Source organism: Carcharodon carcharias, chromosome 2, assembly GCF_017639515.1.
Source record: "Carcharodon carcharias isolate sCarCar2 chromosome 2, sCarCar2.pri, whole genome shotgun sequence".
Taxonomy (NCBI): Eukaryota; Metazoa; Chordata; class Chondrichthyes; order Lamniformes; family Lamnidae; genus Carcharodon; species Carcharodon carcharias.
The window spans coordinates 1,826,928-1,846,210 of record NC_054468.1 but is presented as its reverse complement, the minus strand read 5'-3'; the positions used below and the strand labels follow the sequence as shown (position 1 = coordinate 1,846,210).

The 19,283-nt window shown below is 44.7% G+C and overlaps 1 protein-coding gene across 3 annotated transcripts in view; it reads right to left on the bottom strand.

Moving 5' to 3' along the window:
• masp1 (MBL associated serine protease 1) overlaps positions 1-19,283 on the bottom strand; it is a 689,839-nt gene that overhangs the window by 77,184 nt on the left and 593,372 nt on the right. For all 3 annotated transcript variants that reach the window (XM_041208629.1, XM_041208644.1, XM_041208636.1), the window contains exon 11: positions 8,386-8,523. In XM_041208629.1, the coding sequence (XP_041064563.1) occupies positions 8,386-8,523 (138 nt within the window). The remainder of the gene's footprint in view (positions 1-8,385; positions 8,524-19,283) is intronic.

Here is a 19,283-nt window from a genome sequence, read left to right as displayed (position 1 = left end):
GGCTGATGGGGTGATAAGTGAGGACAAGGGGAACCCTATCATGGTTCTGGGAGGGAGAGGAAGGTGTGAGGGCGGATGCGCGGGAGATGGGCCGGACACAGTTGAGGGCCCTGTCAACTACCGTGGGTGGAAAACCTTGGTTAAGGAAGAAGGAGGACATGTGAGAGGAACTCACCTTCCGACTTGGCACTTTACAGCCTTCCGGACTGAATATTGAGTTCAACAACTTTAGATCTTGAACTCCCTCATTAATCCCCACCCACTTTCCGTTTCTTCCCCCTCCCTTTTGTTTTTTCCAATAATTTATATAGATTTTTCTTTTCCCACCTATTTCCATTATTTTTAAAAGTATTCCACCCATGGTTTATTTCACCCCACCCCCACTAGAGCTACCTTGCTTGTCCTGCTCTCCAATCTTAATTAGCACATTCTTTTAGATAATATCACCACCTTCAACACCTCTTTGTTCTTTTGTCTGTGACATCTTTTGGTTATCTCCTCCAATCACTGCTTGCTTGTCCCAACAACCCCCCGCCTCCCCCCCTTAAACCAGCTTATATTTCACCCCTTTCCTATTTCTACTTAGTTCCGTTGAAGGGTCATGAGGACTCGAAATGTCAACTTTGATCTTCTCCGCCGATGCTGCCAGACCTGCTGAGTTTTTCCAGGTATTTCTGTTTTTGTTTTGGGAGTTCTCTTCCCTGATTTAGAATGTCTCCGTGTCTTTGTGGCCTGACACGGTGGACTGAGAGTTGGCCTCTGCACCATGTTTCACTCTCTCCCCTTAAGATTGTCCTGTGCTGCTCACATTGTTCTGACTGTCTAACCATCTGGATTGCCTTTCTTGGGTTAGAAATTTCCTTTCCCTGTAGGAAGCCAGAGAGTGCATCATCTGTTACTCCTACTACTATTCTGATTCTGATGAGTTCGGACTTTGAATCTCCGTATTCACAACCTTCTATCATCTTGTACGGATCATTGATGAATGAACTGACTTGTTCCCTGGCAGTTGGACTCTCTTATTGAATTTAACTCTTTCAAGTGTTTTATTGCTTCTTGGATTGAACTAAATGATTAATGATTTTAGTACCTCTTCGAACTTTCTAGATGATTCATTAATACCCTTGTCTTACAATGATGTTTGCAATCGGGCCTATCGAGTAAAGCAGCATGTTCACCTGCTTTTCATCGAACTTTCTTTTTAAACCTGAAGCAATGCTGTGTCTTAAGAATCATTTCCTCCAAATTCCCCAATTTTGTGATTGGTTTGGGCCTTGGATTAGCCTGAATTGACCTGGAAGTGAGGATTTGTGATCCATGTTCCTTTAAGAGCTGTCTGAATTCCAAGATGGTGTTACCATTCACTTGGAGTCAAAGGGATTTCCTATGCTGCTGGTTTTTGCGGGTTTCTCAAAATGTTGATAGTGCTCTTCTTGAGAAAAAATACTATCAATGTCTGCGTGGATAGGCTGCCTGCAGAATTCTTTTGTTTAGCTGTTTACTTTGTAAACCGTCAAGTCGGTCGAATTGGAGCTTCTGCTTGTTTTTTTTACTGAGTTGGACAGTCGCGATGTTCCCTAAATATTAAATTAATTATTTCTCCTTTTCTCTCGGTCGCACACCCCATTTTCAGGCTCCAGCACAGAGATTGGGTTTTAGTGACAAGTTCCTTTCAAATGGCAGTCCTTTGGGTTCTCAGGACTTTCTGCAGCCTGGAATTTTACAAGGTTTAGCTCACCCTTGTAGGTTCTGTCGAGTTTACACTTCCAAAGGAGATTCGATGGAATCTTCTACTGCAGTAAGGAAGCTTAAATCTCTGCATTCAGCTTCCAGGCCTTTCTCTGGAACATACTTGGGTGATTTTTCCTCCATGCCTCTACTTCTTTAGGAGCTTCTTTTCAGGTCAGAATGCTTTGTTGAATTTTTCTCAGTCTCTACATTTTAGTGAGGTTCTGGGTTTTTATTCCATTGCTGCAACCATGTTGGGAGGGTGTTGGTTACAGATTGGTATGTCTTAAAGAAATCTCCATTGTCTTCTGTAGGTCAACTGTAAGCCTTTATTAACTACTAGAATTATTTCCACATGTACAGGGTACAAGCTAGGAGATGTCTCCATTCTTAGGTCTACACTATCTCTGCTCAACACCACACTGACCCTGGGTCTGGATCATGTGACTTCTTACATCACAGTGTGGGTGGTACTGTACTCAGTCTCACATTATACTTAGATCCTTATACTGCAGGGAAGTCCCTCCTATTCCTTTTCAATATCAGAGTCTGTGGAGACTCATTTAACCCAAGGCAGTGAAAAGATGGTGACCTTGACACCCAGGTGCCTCGTCAAGGCGCTATTGATGTCTCTGTCTCCGGGAGCTGTTTATTTCCCTGTTCCCACATAGCAGGATGCCTATTCTCAGTCTTGCTACATTTCTGCTGAGCTCTGCCTTTCAATTGTTTGATCAATAAAGTTCCAAAGTATTGCTGAAAAAAGAGAAAAGTTGAAGCTTTCCTGTCTTGCACTCAGAATCATGGAATTTTAACGGCACAGAAGAGTCCATTCGGCCTATCATGTCTGCACCAGCTCTCCAAATGAGCATTATGACCTAGTGCCATTGCCTTGCCTTTTCCATGTACCCATGCACATTAGGACACTTCACAAGAATACCAATAAAAGGAAAAAACAAGTTATACAGTATAGGAAGAGAATGCTGATTGGTTGGCAAGTAGACTCTGATTGGCAGAGATGTTGCCATGGAGAATGCACCAGTGATGGTGACTGACAATTAACTGATAAGCATTGTTTGAAATTTAAACCAGGCAGCTTGACCCTGATTGGTCAAGGCATTGCCCTGAGGAATGAGTCAGCGAATGGCTGTCACTTATTTGTTTAGTTGAAACTGGCACAATGTGTATACATGTTATTTCTGTCTGCAGAGAACAGGGCCCCATGTATTAGTTTATGTAATTTTCATTACACACAGAAATACCACACTGCAAGCCCGACTGATGATCTTAAATTGGTTGTCAGCATAACACTTAGCACACTGAGGATTTTTAGCAAATGTTGTCAAATCATGGAATCACATCTAATGTTGGACACCGTGTTTTGAGTTTTGCAAGCATGGGTTTGGGCATGATCTATACCCTGCCCATTGTGAACAGTATTTGGGACATGCTGTTTGATACGATCCACCAGTCTTTGGGACATACGGCCTACATATCTAGCATCACACTGGCACTGAAATTCATATTTGTGTGAAAATTCTCAGTGTGCTAAGAATAACGCTGACAGCCAATTTAAGATTATCATTCAGGCTCGCAATGTGGTGCATTTGCCTGTACTGGAAGTTACAGATACTAATACACAGGGCCCTGTTCTTTGCAGACAGAAGGAACATGTACATACATTGCACCTGTTTCAGCTAAACAAAATAGGTGACAGCCATTCATTGACTCATTGCTCAGGACAATTCTTGACCAATCAGGGTCAAGCTGCCTGGTTTAAATTTCAAAGAATGCTTGGCAGTTAACTACCAGTCACCATCACTGGTGCATTCTCCATGGCAACACCTCTACCAATCAGAGTCTACTTACCAACCAAACAGCACTCCTCATACTGTATAAATTGTTGTTTTCCCCTTGTATTGGTATTCTTGCAAAGTGTCCTGATGAGTGAAAGACAAAAAACTTCAACAAGGGTAGGGCACATAAGGGACCAAGGGGGCATTCTATGGGTGGAGCCAGAGGACATCGCTAGAGTGTTGAATGAATACTTCACACCTGTCTTCACCCTAGAGAATGAGGATGAAGGTATCGAACTCGGGGAGAGAGACTGCAAGGCTCTTTAGCAAATTGGTATAGGGAGTGACAAGGTATTGGAGGTGTTGGCAGGCTTAAAAGTGGACAACTCTCCAGGTCCAGATGATTTGTGTCCCAGACTGCTGAGGGAGGGAAGGGAGGAGATCGCAGGGGCTCTGTCCCAAATTTCTAATTCCTCTCTGGCAAAGGGGAGGTGCCAGAGGACTGGAGAACAGCTAATGTGGTTCTGCTATTTAAGAAAAATTGTAGAGATAAGCCAGGGAACTACAGGCCAGCGAGTGTCACGTCAGTGGTAGGGAAACTGTTGGAAAAATTCTGAAGGAAATAATCTATCTCCACTTGGAGAGGCAAGGTTTGATCAGGGATAGTCAGCATGGCTTTGTCAGAAGGAGGTCATGCCTAACAAATTTGATTGAATGTTTTGAGGAGGTGACCAGGTGTGTAGATGAGGGTGGTGCAGTTGATGTAGTTTATATGGGTTTCAGCAAAGCCTTTGACAAGGTCCCACATTGGAGACTTATAAAGAAGGCAAATGCACATGGGATACAGGATAATTTGATAATGTGGATTTAAAACGGGCTTCGTTGTAGGAGGTAGAGGGTGATGACAAAAGGATGTTTTAATGACTGGAAGCCAGTGTCCAGTGGCGTACCACAGGGATCTGTGCTGGGTACTCTATTATATGTCATTTATATAAACAACATAGATGACTATGTGGGGAGTAGGATTAGTAACTTTGCGGATGACACAAAGATTGGCCGGGTGATTAACAGTGAGGTTGAGTGTCTTGGGCTACTGGAAGATATAGACGGGATGGTCAAATGGGCAGATAAGTGGCCGATGGAATTTAACCTTGAAAAGTGTGAGGTGATACACTTTGTAAGGAGTAATTTGACAAGGAAGTATTCAATGAACAGCATGACACTAGGAAGTTCTGATGAACAAAGGGACCTTGGCGTGTGTGTCCATAGATCTCTGAAGGCGGAGGGGCATGTTAGTGGGGTGGTGAAAAAGGCATATGGGACACTTGCCCTGATCAATCGAGGCATTGATTGCAAAAGTAAGGAGGTCATGTTGGTGTTGTATAGAACTTTGGTGAGGCCACAGCTGGAGCGTTGTGTGCAGTTCTGGTCGCCACATTATAGGAAGGATGTGATTGTACTGGAGGGGGTGCAGAGGAGATTCACCAGGATGTTGCCTCGGATGAAACATTTAACTTATGAAGAGAGGTTGAATAGACTTGGGTTGTTTTCGTTGGAGCAGAGAAGACTGAGGGGTGACCTGATCGAGGTGTACAAGATTATGAGGGGCATGGACAGGGTGGATAGGGAGCAGCTGTTCCCCTTAGTTGAAGGGTCAGTCATGACGGGACATAAGTTCAAAGTGAGGGGCAGGAGGTTTAGGGGGGATTTGAGGAAAATCTTTTTTACCCAGAGGGTGGTGACGGTCTGGAATGCACTGCCTGGGAGGGTGATGGAGGCGGGTTGCCTCACACCCTTTAAAAAGTACCTGGATGAGCATTTCACACGTCATAACATTCAAGGCTAAGGACCAAGTGCTGGTAAATGGGATTAGGTAGGTAGGTCAGGTGTTTCTCACATGTCGGTGCAGACTCGATGGGCCGAAGGTCCTCTTCTGCTCTGTGTGATTCTGTGATGTCTCTTTTTTCAGCAATACTCAAGTTCTGCACTATCAAAAGTCCAAAGCATAATTCCCCACCAAGTCACCTCTCAACTAATTTTACTCAGGAGGTATTATAAATTGTATAAAGATAGCACTCAGTGTGCCAATGAAATGAAAGTGTCAAACCAGTCATTGTATTTCAGTTGTTTTTGTTAATTAGCAAAAATCCCAAAGTAGGAGTTTCCCAGGATTCTTTCAAGGGGAAAAGGGGAGAGGGTGTTGGAGGAAAACAGAGGGTGTGAGGGGGAAGGGGAATGGTGAAGGTGGAAAGGGGATGGGATGAGGTGAAAGGGTAGGGGTGGGGAAGAATGGAGGGGGCAAGGAGGAAAAGGGGAGGGAGTGAAGGATGAGAGATGTGGGAGCATGAGGGAGAGGAGCGGAGGTGGGGAAAGGGGAGGGGTTGATGGTAGAAAGTGGTAAGCGTGAGTGGGAAAGGTTGAAAGGGGAAGGGATGGTGGATTTGTTTGATTTTTTTATGGCCTTATTGACCTGCACCACCAATTTGAATGATCTGTTGTCTGTACCTGCCGTGACCCCTCTGTTCTTCTCCTCCATTTAGACACTTAGGGCTGGATTTTCTCTATCAAGGCAGGGAGCTCTGGAAATTTCCTGACTTGGCAGACCCACCTCAGTTTAATGGAGCTCATTGATGCACATCTTCGCTCCAGGGAGGCGGGGGGGCAGATGCGTCTTGGGCCCACCAACTCTGGAAGCAGATTGTAGGCAGCCATGGGGCCAGCTAAGTGTGGAGGCAGGCTGGTTAGAAGGCCCACCTCAGTTCTTTTGTATTAAAAGCAGATATAGGGACTCTAGCCCCCACCCATTACACAATCTCATTCCCCCACCCACCAATACCCTCCATGCAATAGAGATGGTGGTGTAGTGGTAATGTTACTGGAGCTGTAATCTAGAGGCCCATGTAAATGCACCTGCGACATGGGTTCAAATCCCACCATAGCATCTGGTGGAAGTTAAGTCAACAAATTTTTTTAAAATCTGGAAAGAAAGCTAGTCTGAATAATAGTGATCACGAAACCATTGTCGATTGTTGTAAAAACCATTTGGTTCACTAGCATCCTTTAGAGAAGGAAATCTGCCACCTTTACCTGGTTTGACCTACATGTGGTTGAGTCTTAACTGCCCTCTGAAATGGCCGAGCAAGCCATTCGCTTCAAGAACAATTAGGGATTAGGAACAAATGCTGGCCTTGCCAGCGACACCCACATCCCATGAAAGAATTTATTTAACAAAATTCTCCCTCAGTGTTCCCATGTCCCCTCCATGCCCAGTCATCCAGTATGCACTATGTACAGAACAAATGAACTATATAATAACAATGGCAAGTGTTGAAATGCAGAGGGAAAAAAAACAGAAATCTGCTCTAAAAAACTGCCATTCCTTTCACCCTTTAATCAGACAGGGCTGTTGTACTATCAGTAACAGAGGTTTTACCCACTTCGCACCTCTTAATCTTGTCCAAAGAAACATACCTTGATAAAAGAGATCACAGAAAGAATAATTTATTATAGCCTCATAAAAATGTCAATCAGGCAAAATAAACACTCTGCCTCAGTTTGTCCGAACAGACCCTTACTGAGTAAATGCATTTGTAAGTCTTTGAGCTCAGCCAGGCATTCATAATGAGCACATCTGGGAACTGTATCAGCAGAAACAGATGACCAGATATCTGGTTTATCCACTTGGGCTCATTGGTACAGGCGACCTGAGGATTGGGAACTGGAGACCTAGAGATTGGAGACTTTGGATTGGGAAGCTGCAACTGCAGGATTCTGGACTGGCCACAGCAGCACTGATGCACACCAGACTGAATTTCAGCAATTCTGTAGAGTTGGGGCAGTTCAGTTTGGAAGATGGGAAGCTAGCAAAGTGGGAGGATTCAGTTGGAGGGGGTGACATTTTGTTCAGTTCGGTGGGGGTGGGGAGGAGGGATGGGGGGAGATGTTCTCAGGAATCTTGCAGAACTAAGACTCGAGACTCATTGTTATTCTGCTGAGCTGCCGATGACTTAACAGAACTCACAGGTTTGAAGGACATCAGGCTGGCTTGGCCATGACATTGACAGCAGCTGTCAGGTAGATCAAGGGAGTTGGGGAAGAGGGGACAGGCCAGGGTGGCAGGCAAGAAAGAGGGTAACTAGGGTGGGGGTGGGCGTGATGGGTAGGGGGGGAGCAAGTGGTGCAAGCCCATGCTGTATCCCATTGAAGGTACTGTGGAGTCAAGGGATGCATTTCTGCTGCTCTGGCTCCGTATTAAACTATTAACATTTTAAAAGTTGCTCTTTGCTGACGGCCCTTTAACACCTGTTGGTTAGGACTCGGAAGACCTGAATATTGGAGTAGGTTCTTAAACACATTGTTAGGCCCCTAAGTAGCATATGCATGGGGGCTAATGAAATTATGGAGCAGTGTCTCAGGGCATCTGAATATTGGTTAAGCCTACAAAGCATGCGTCTCAGTGTCATTGGGGTGTGGCTGCTTTGCCCTCCATTTCACAGCCAACATTTAAGCTAAACAGCCCAACTTCACCCCACATTAGATCCAACTGTAACGTCACTAAATTAGGAGAGCAGTTTCAGGTGAGTCTGCCTAAATGCTGAAGTGAACTGAGAGAATTAGGAGCAGGAGGAGGCCATTCAGCCCCTCGAGCCTGCTCCACCCTTCAGTAAGATCATTGTTGATCTAATTCTGGTCTCAACTCCACTTCCCTCTCTATCCCCCATAACCCTTGACTCCCTTGTCAATCAAAAATCTGTCTCACTAAGCTTTGAATATATTCAGTGACCCAACCTCCACGATTGTGTCTGAACAGTCCGTTCCTCTAGAGAGGATGCTAATGATAATGTAAACAGTTAGCTTCACTCACCAAGTAAAGAGCCTCCACAGAAAGGAATCCCATTCTTTGACAACATTGCAACCCAGGGCGATGATCCTTTTGACACGACTTTCCCTTGTGCTATTTTAGGCTGGATTGATGACCTTCTTATTCTTGGTTTCCCACACACTGAAATGTTTCACACAGAACAAGTTCAATTTACAATGAGAATTGAGCACAAAATAATATGCTGAGACAGAGGAACAAACAAGACAAGATTAGTCACAAGATTATTAGCTTCACCCAACTGTGTGAGGCCCTGACACTTTGCGGGAAAGGGTCACATGCACACGCAGTGGGCAAGGTGAAGATTTGAGGTGCCCATCACATGCATTGAACTGAAAACCTACGTTTTAAATATTTCCCTAAAGCAGCAATTAAATAGACATGCCATGCGAGAGTGTGTGTGTGTGTGTGTGTGTGAGTGAGTGAGTGAGTGAGTGAGTGAGTGTGTGTGCGTGAATATGTGTTACTGAGGAAAGGAAAGGTTAGCTAGATCAACGGTGCTTCACGGTAAATGGAATACACTCATATCTGAATTGTAGATGCAAACATGAAGGTGCCTCATTACTGTGCACCGGGAAATGGATAATGTCATTCAGTTAGAAATCTTTGTAAATCCTGCTCACCAGTCCCTTTAAGACTCTTGCCTCCACACATCCTTCTGCGATTCATGAAGTTGAGAGATCACAACTCGTTGCCAATGCCACAATGGTTGAGGTGATGTCGTTGTTTCCTCTCGCACCAGTGTTAATTACCTACATAACAGTAACTGCTGTCCAAAAAAAAATCACTCACCGGACGTGAAATTCTCTATAACATCCTCATAGATGTGATGAAGCTCTGGATAAAAGCACATTTTCTTAATAGCTGATAAAGATGAGGGTGCAGAGAATTGGGCTGCTGATCCAGAGAGAAAACCAGTGAACAGGCTTTGCCTGCTCAATGTGGGAACGAGTGACCTCACCATGGATTGGATTATTTGCACCTACTGATGTTCCATTATCTTGTCTCTGCTTTGTTTACCAGAGGGTATTCCAACTAGAGTCAGACAAGGACTCAAAGCTCAACATCCTTCCCAGTCAGAAAGGCATTCTCACTGGTCACTCTCACTGCACAGTTCTCTCAGTGGGAGCTCACTGGATCATCCTTTTAAATGTTGTGACTACAAGAGAAGGTCAGAAGCTGAGAGATGACTCAGCTCCTGCCTCCACCATCTCCAAGTCTCCCTTATTCTTCAGGAAACATTTCCTTGGGCTGGATTTTCCCCTTGGTGGGTGGGCCTGGGAGCAGGCACACAATGGTCCACCGCCTGCGATCAGGCCCTGATCACGATTTCTGCAGGCTGGTCAATTAACGGCATGAAACGCAGCCACAGGAAACACATCGTCTCACTGGTGGGCAGTCTCCGATTTGCCCACTGTTACCTTGCTGCTTCCTCATGCAGGGCACCATATTTAAACTGTAGCCACACACGCACTTTTCAATGATGTTTCCCTTTGCCTTCTGGACACTGGAGGCTCACCGCGATGTCCTCTAGCCCCGATCTGGCTGCAGGAGGCCCATCAGTCTCACCACTCTGGCTTGGGAGACGATGGCTATGGTGATCAGTGCCAATGCTGCACAGAAGAGGTTGGACATCCAATGCAGGTAGAGCATGAAAGACCTCATCTATGCCGCCAGGGTATGGTAACCATCTCATCGCTCTAAACTCTTACTCACAAGCTCATCACACATTCACTGGCATCTCACTCACTGCCGGCTCAAGGGACATCACCACTCACTCTCTCACACACATCCTCACATCTCCATCTGGCCTCATCTCCTCTGGAGGCTGCCTCCTCAGCCCGCACCATCTTGAGGCCACTTGCACAGATAAACATGTGCCCCCACACACACCCTGGGATACCCTCCTTCCCCAGTACAGCCCTGACCCTGCAGCCTCTCCTCTTGCCTGAGGCCACTTCTCCTCCTTTCCCAAGCAAGCCCTGGCCCTGCATCCATTGAAAAGCCGCCCACATACGGCTGGTCTGGTAGGTAGAGACCTGCACATTAGCCCCCCCACTAAAAGTGATGTGGTGCTGTGTGTGAAGCCTGGCACTGATGACTGTGAGTGCTGCCCAAAGCAGGGTAGGCAAACAAACCTCAAAGTCCTGAGGAAAGTGGAGCCCGCCAGGTGCATCTCACTCATGTACAGTTGTGAAACATGACAGCACTGTACCTGGATGAACCAGCATGGAGGCGATGATTCCGATGAGCAGGCACCATGATGAGATGCTAACGCATTAAAATGACATTTCCGACGCTGGACAGCGGGAAAGGTGCCCGCCATTGATGGGTGCATCAGACAATCGTAAACTGGTTCCCAATGGTGTGAAACTGGTTTTTGGCCGTCTTGTTATAGTGTCCCCTCTTGCCCGCCATGATGCCCACTGCCAATGGGGACTGAAAATTCCGCCCTTAGTGTCGTAAATGCAATTTCTGGGAGGGTAGAGAAGGCAGCCCAGAGGTAAATGAGTTGGGGGTGGGGTGGGGTGTAGGTGGAGGAGGAGGAAAGGGTGAATCTTAGGGGTGGGAGAGGAGGGGGAAGAGGGGAGTAATACTCCCCCTTTAAGTCCCTTTTAGGAACCTGCCTGACATTCATGTAAATTAAAGTGAATAAGTGAGAAGCTTCATAGCCAATGATATGCACTGAAGGGAAATTTCACATGTTCCTGGCCCCTGAGCTCCTCCAGTCCTTGACTGCTTCACATTCTTGGCATCATCTACTAAACAGCACAAAGCTCACAATTAAGATGTACGAGCCAGGGTGACACTGCTCAGAGTTGGAGCTCAGAGTCACAGTATCAACAGCAAACCTGTATCAGCTCTAGATTTCAGATTCAGCTACAGAGACTTACATTGATTGATAAAATGCCTTTAATGTATAAAAATGTCACAAGGTGTTTGAATGAAGGATGAAGATAAACAAGAGGTTAAAATAAAGGCAAGAGACTCGGAGTTGTGAAAAGCTAGGTTGAAAGGTTGGGCTTTAAGGAAGACCCTCAAAGTGGGAAGAAGGTAAAGGGGTTTAGGGAGATTCCTGAAAGTGGGAAGTAAACGGTTGATGGGATCTCCTGGCATATTTTGGACACAGAATCTTCTGGCCTTCCCAAAGCTTGAGAATGGAATGGCGTTTGATTTTGATGTTGATTGTGAGGGTGGTGGGGAGTCTGCATGTTAGTGTTCAGTGCTACTGGTTTCACAGACCAGGTATACAGGATTTACTCTCAACTGAAAAAGGCCAGATGGATTATTCACAAAACCTAAATCAGGATTCAGACTGTTAAAGAAAGTCCAGCCTTTCGCTTAAAAAAGGAAAAACAAAGGATTTGACAATTAACCAGGGGAACCGAAGAATATAAAAAAACCCCCAAAATTTTATTATTGTTATAAAAACAAAAAACTGCGGATGCTGGAAATCAAAAACAAAAACAGAATTACCTGGAAAAACTCAGCAGGTCTGGCAGCATTGGCGGAGAAGAGCAAAGTTGACGTTTTGAGTCCTCATGGCCCTTCAACAGAGTAAAATTAGGAGAGGGGTGAAATATAAGCTGGTTTAAGGTGTGGGGGGAGAGAAGTGAGGGGGGGTGGTAGTTGTAGGGACAAGCAAACAGTGATAGGAGCAGATAATCAAAAGATGTCACAGACAAAAGAACAAAGAGGTGTTGAAGGTGGTGATATTATCTAAGAGAATGTGCTAATTAAGAATGGATGGCAGGACACACAGGTACAGCTCTAGTGGGGGTGGGGTGAAATGAGACTAACAGGGCATAAGAGGTATAGATTTAAAAATAATGGAAATAGGTGGGAAAAGAAAAATCTATATAAATTATTGGAAAAACAAAAGGGAGGGGGAAGAAATGGAAAGAGGGTGGGATTGGAGGAGGGAGTTCAAGATCTAAAGTTGTTGAATACAATATTCAGTCCTGAAGGCTGTAAAGTGCCTAGTCGGAAGATGAGGTGCTGTTCCTCCGGTTTGCATTGAGCTTCATTGGAACAATGCAGCAAGCCAGGGACAGACATGTGGGCAAGAGAGCAGGGTGGAGTGTTAAAATGGCAAGCGACAGGGAGGTTTGGGTCATTCTTGCGGACAGACAAACAGGTCGCCCAGTTTGTGTTTGGTCTCTCCAATGTAGAGGAGACCGCATTGGGAGCAACGAATACAGTAGACTAAGTTGGGGGAATGCAAGTGAAATGCTGCTTCACTTGAAAAGAGTATTTGGGCCCTTGGACGGTGAGGAGAGAGGAAGCGAAGGGGCAGGTGTTACATCTTTTGCGTGGGCATGGGGAGGTGCCGTAGGTGGGGGTTGAGGAGTAGGGGGTGATGGAGGAGTGGACCAGGGTGTCCCGGAGGGAACGATCCCTATGGAATGCTGCTGGAGGGGGGAAAGGAAGATGTGTTTGGTGGTGGCATCATGCTGGAGTTGGTGGAAATAGCGGAGGATGATCCTTTGAATGCGGAGGCTGGTGGGGTGATAAGTGAGGACAGGGGGGACCCTATCATGTTTCTGGGAGGGAGGAGAAGGCTTGAGGGCGGCTGCGCGGGAGATGGGCCCTGTCAACTACTGTGGGTGGAAAACCTCGGTTAAGGAAGAAGGTGGACATGTCAGAGGAACTGTTTTGGAAGGTAGCATCATCAGAACAGATGCGACGGAGGCGAAGGAACTGAGAGAATGGGATGGAGTCCTTACACGAAGCGGGGTGTGAGGAGCTGTAATCGAGGTAGCTGTGGGAGTTGGTAGGCTTGTAATAGATATTGGTGGACAGTCTATCACCAGAAATTGAGACAGAGAGGTCAAGGAAGGGAAAGGAAGTGTCAGAGATGGACCATGTGAAAATGATGGAGGGGTGGAGATTGAAAGCAAAATTAATAAATTTTTCCAGGTACCGACGAGAGCATGAAGCAGCACCGAAGTAATCATCGATGTAAATTTTAATATTGTATCTGTTTATCTGCTTATGATCATAAATATTTAAACTGTGTTACAGATTGTTCCAGTATTACATGTATACATTAAGAAATAAATCCTGCAGTAGATTTTCCAACCTTCTGTTCTGATATACACAGCACCTTGGGATTGACTATAGCTCAAAATAGATCTTTATCATTACAGCTGAACTTTAGCTAATGAAAGTTTAGGTTGATATAGGGTTTGTGTTAGGGTTCTATGTAGGGTTAGTATTTCGGTTCGATATGGAGTTAGGGTTGGATATACAGTTAGTATTGGGGTTGGATATGGGCTTAATGTTAGGTTGGGAACACCCAAATTTATAAAAAAAACTTCACCATTCAAAACACCAAACTATTCAAAAAATAGTCACTTGGTAATACAGAACTTGAATCCTGCTGAAAAAAGAGATACATTGGTGAAGCTTTTCGCCTTACGCGCATCAGGACAAATACAAGAATGTCAAATTTCAAACTATCACAACAATTTATACTATGGGTGAAAAGGGTGCTGATTGGTTGGCAAGTTGACTCTGATTGACTGAGGTGTTGCCATGGAGAAAGGAATGGGGAACTAAAGGCTCCCCAAGCTCCCGGGTAATTCATGTGCGAAGCTTGAACGGAGAGAAACAGAGTTAATGTTTCAGGTCAATGACCAAACGTTAACTCTGTTTTTCTCCACTGATGTGGCCTGACCTGATGAGTTTCTCGAGCACTTTTTGTTCTGATTTCAGATTTCCAGCTTCCACGGTACTTTGCTTTTGAACATGTTCCTTTTGTTTTCAGTAAATGGGTCCAGGCATATAAATGTATGTTGCTTTGAGCAAGCATAAATGAACCATGTTGTGAGCTCAACTGATTGTCTTAAATTGGTTGTTAGTGCAGCTATTAGTGCACCCAGGTTTGTTCAGTAAGCGCTGCCCAGTCGCTGAACCACATTTACGAGTGGACTGTACACTGAGATTACTGAACCCCGACACTGTACACTGAGATTGCTGAACCCTGACACTGTATACCGAGATTACTGAACCCCAACACTTTATTTACACCGAGATTACTGAACCCCGCCACTGTACGCCGAGATTACTGAACCCTGCCACTGTACGCCGAGATTACTGAACCCCGACACTGTACACCGAGATTACTGAACCCCAACACTTTATTTACACCGAGATTACTGAACCCCGACGCTGTACACTGAGATTACTGAACCCTGACACTGTACACCGAGATTACTGAACCCCAACAATTTATTTACACCGAGATTACTGAACCCCGACACTGTATGCTGAGATTACTTAACCCTAACACTTTATTTACACCGAGATTACTGAACCCCGACACTGTACACCAAGATTACTGAACCCCAACACTTTACACTGAGATTAATGAACCCCAATACTGTACACTGAGATTAATGAACCCCAATACTGTACACTGAGATTACTGAACCTCAATACTGCACATTGAGATTAATGAACACCAATACTGAACACTGAGATTACTGAACCCCGACACTGTACACTGAGATTACTGAACCCCAACACTTTACTTACACTGAGATTACTGAACCCTGAAACTGTACACCGAGATTACTGAACCCCAATACAGTACACCAGAGATTACTATACCCTGATACTGCACACCATCAAGATTACTGAATCCCGATACTGTACATATCCCAATTACTGAACCCCAATATGGTACACATCCCGATTACTGAATCCCGATACTGTACACATCCCGGTTACTGAATCCCGATACTGTACACCATCAAGATTACTAAACCCCAATAATGTATACCATCGAGATTATTGAACCCCAATAATGGACACCATCGAGATTACTGAACCCCGGTATGGTACATCATCAAGACTACTGAACCCCAATACTGTACACCAGAGATTACTATACCCTGATACTGCACACCATCAAGATTACTGAATCCTGATACTGTACACATCCCGATTACTGAATCCCGATACTGTACACATCCCGATTACTGAATCCCAATACTGTACACCATCGAGATTACTGAATCCCGATACTGTACACCATCGAGATTACTGAACCCTGATACTGTACACCATCGAGATTACTAAACCCCAATAATGTACACCATTGAGATTACTGAACCCCAATAATGGACACCATTGAGATTACTGAACCCCGGTATGGTACATCATCAAGACTACTAAACCCCAATAATGTACACCATCCCAAATACTGAACCCTGATACTGTACGCCATCAAGATTACTGAACCCCAATATTGTACACCATTGAGATTACTGAACCCCGATACTGTACACCACCCTGAATACTGAACCCAGAAACTATACACCATTCTGATAACTGATCCCCGATACCATATACCATTCTGATTACTGAGCCCCGATATCATATACCATTCTGATTACTGATCCCCGATACCATATACCATTCTGATTACTGATCTCCGATACCATATACCATTCTGATTACTAATTCCCGATACCGTACACCATTCTGATTACTGATCCCTGATACCATATACCATTCTGATTACTGATCCCCAATACTGTATACCATTCTGATTACTGATCCCCGATACCATATACCATTCTGATTACTGATCCCCAATACTGTATACCATTCTGATTACTGATCCCCGATACCATACACCATTCTGATTACTGATCCCCAATACTGTATACCATTCTGATTACTGATCCCCGATACCATACACCATTCTGATTACTGATCCCTAATACTGTACATCATTCTGATTACTGAAAACCAATACTATACACCATCCGAAATATTAGACCCCAATACTGTACACATCCCTGATTACTGAACTCCGAAGCAGGGTCACTAGATGAATAATCCAGAGGCTGAGGCTAATGCTCTGGGGACATAGGTTGAAAACCCACCATGGCAGCTGGTGGAATTTAACATCTGTTCATAAATCTGGAATTAAAATCTAGTCTCAATAATGGTGACCATGAAACTATAAAGATTGTTGTAATAACTCATGTGGTTCACCAATGCCCTTTTGGGAAGGCAACCTGCTGTCCTTATCTGGTCTGGCCTAGATTGTATACATTCCCAATTACTGAACCCTGTTAGTGTACACAATCCCTATTATTGAACCTTGTTAGCGCACACATTCCCGATGACTGAACCTTGTTAGTGTACATAATCCCGATTACTGAACCTCGTTAGAGTACATAATCCTTATTACTAAACCCTGTTAGTGTACATAATCCCGATTATTGAACCCTGTTAGTGTACACATTCCCGATTACTGAACCCTGTTAGCGTACACAATCCTGATTATTGAACCCAGTTAGTGTACACGATCCTGATTATTGAACCCTGTTAGTGTACACAATCCCGATGACTGAACCCTGTTAGCATACAAAATCGCAATTTCTGAACCCTGTTAGTGTACACATTGCCGATTTCTGAACCCTGTTAGCGTACACAATCCTGATTATTGAACCCAGTTAGGGAACACATTCCCGATTACTAAACCCTGTTAGTGTACACAATCCCGATTACTGAACCCTGTTAGTGTACGTAATCCAGATTACTGAACCCTGTTAGTATACACATTCCCGATTACTGTACCCTGTTAGCGTACACAACCCAGATTACTCAACTCTGTTAGAGCACACATTCCCGATTACTGAACTCTTTTAGAGTACACAATCCCGATTACTGAACACTGTTTGTGTACATAACCCTGATTTCTGAACCCTGTTAGTGTACACAGTCCCGATTATTGAGCCCTGTTAGTGTACACAATCCCGATTATTGAACCCTGTTAGTGCACACATTCCCGATGACTGAACCCTGTTAGTGTACACAATCCCAATTATTGAACCCTGTTAGTGCACATATTCCCAATGACTGAACCCTGTTAGTGTACACAATCCTGATTATTGAACCCTGTTAGCGTACACAATCCTGATTATTGAACCCTGTTAGTGTACATAATCCCGATTATTGAACCTCGTTAGAGTACGTAATCCTTATTACTGAACCCTGTTAGTGTACACAATCCCGATGACTGAACCCTGTTAGCGTACACAATCCTGATTATTGAACCCTGTTAGTGTACACGATCCTGATTATTGAACCCTGTTAGTGTACACAATCCCGATGACTGAACCCTGTTAGCATACAAAATCGCAATTTCTGAACCCTGTTAGTGTACACATTGCCAATTTCTGAACCCTGTTAGCGTACACAATCCCGATTATTGAAAACAAAAACAGAATTACCTGGAAAAACTCAGCAGGTCTGGCAGCATCGGCGGAGAAGAAAAGAGTTGACGTTTCAAGTCCTCATGACCCTTCGACAGAACTTGAGTTCGAGTCCAAGAAAAGCTCGAGTCCTTTTCTTGGACTCGAACTCAAGTTCTGTCGAAGGGTCATGAGGACTCGAAATGTCAACTCTTTTCTTCTCCGCCGATGCTGCCAGACCTGCTGAGTTTTTCCAGGTAATTCTGTTTTTGTTTTGGATTTCCAGCATCCGCAGTTTTTTTTGTTTTTATCCCGATTATTGAACCCTGTTAGTGTACACATTCCCGATGACTGAACCCTTTAAGCGTACACAATCCTGATTATTGAACCCAGTTAGGGAACACATTCCCGATTACTAAACCCTGTTAGTGTACACAATCCCGATTACTGAACCCTGTTATTGTACATAATCCAGATTACTGAACCCTGTTAGTATACACATTCCCGATTACTGTACCCTGTTAGCGTACACAACCCAGATTATTCAACTCTGTTAGAGCACACATTCCCGATTACTGAACTCTTTTAGAGTACACAATCCCGATTACTGAACCCTGTTTGTGTACATAACCCTGATTTCTGAACCCTGTTAGTGTACACAGTCCCGATTATTGAGCCCTGTTAGTGTACACATTCCCGATTACTGAACCCTGTAGCTCTACACTGTGTCCACCCCAAATAGTGAACCCATATACTCTGTATAACCATGATTACTGAACTGCTATACTCTGGATCCTGCCTGCTGCCTTCAGTCAATCCCGTTAATGTTGCTCATTAGAAGGTTTCAGGCTGCTGGTAGCACTTGCGCGGAGCTTCTACTCCTTTGTCCAGCACCATGAACAGTGTGACCCCAGGCAGCAGACTGACTGTGTTGGTGGCATCAGGAACTGAGAGGACTCCACATTGTACTGGAGTCGCTGGCCTGGGCTGTGAGCGGGTGGCTGGAGGTCAGAAAGCCTACAGGCCACCGTCCGGTTATCAGTGAATCTGGTACCTGAGGAGGTCAGTTCTGGGAGGTCAGCTCCCAATACACTGCAAAAACCTCAGCAGTCTGAGTAAGATTCCAGAGCACTCATTCTTTAATTCAGCCTCACTACTACCCACTTTCTTTAACGCTAGTCACACTAACCACAGCAATAAATGCCGGCCTAGCCAGCGGTGCCCACATCCTGTAAAAAAAATCATGTTTGACAAACCTACTGGAATTCTTTGAGGATGTAACTAGCAGAATAGATAAGGGAGAACCAGATGATGTGGTGTATTTGGGTTTTCAGAAAGCTTTTGGTACAGTTTCACATAAGAGTTTATGTGTAAAATTAAACACATGGGATTGGGAGTGATATATTGGGTATCCTCTCTGCCAGGGCCCTTGTTAGTACCCTATGGTCAGCTGGCCTGGATTGGTCAAGCTCACAAGCTGCCAGCAGTAACTCAGGCCTCCAGACTCGAGCTGCTCAAGGTCTCAAACTGTGATCCCTTGTAGGGTCCTCTCAGCATCTCCAACTCCTGAGCTCCAGCCACTGGGGAAAAGCAGCAAAGGTGCATTGAAGATAATGAAAACTGCTGACAGGTTAGACACCAGATACTAGGGGGATTCAGAAAAAAATC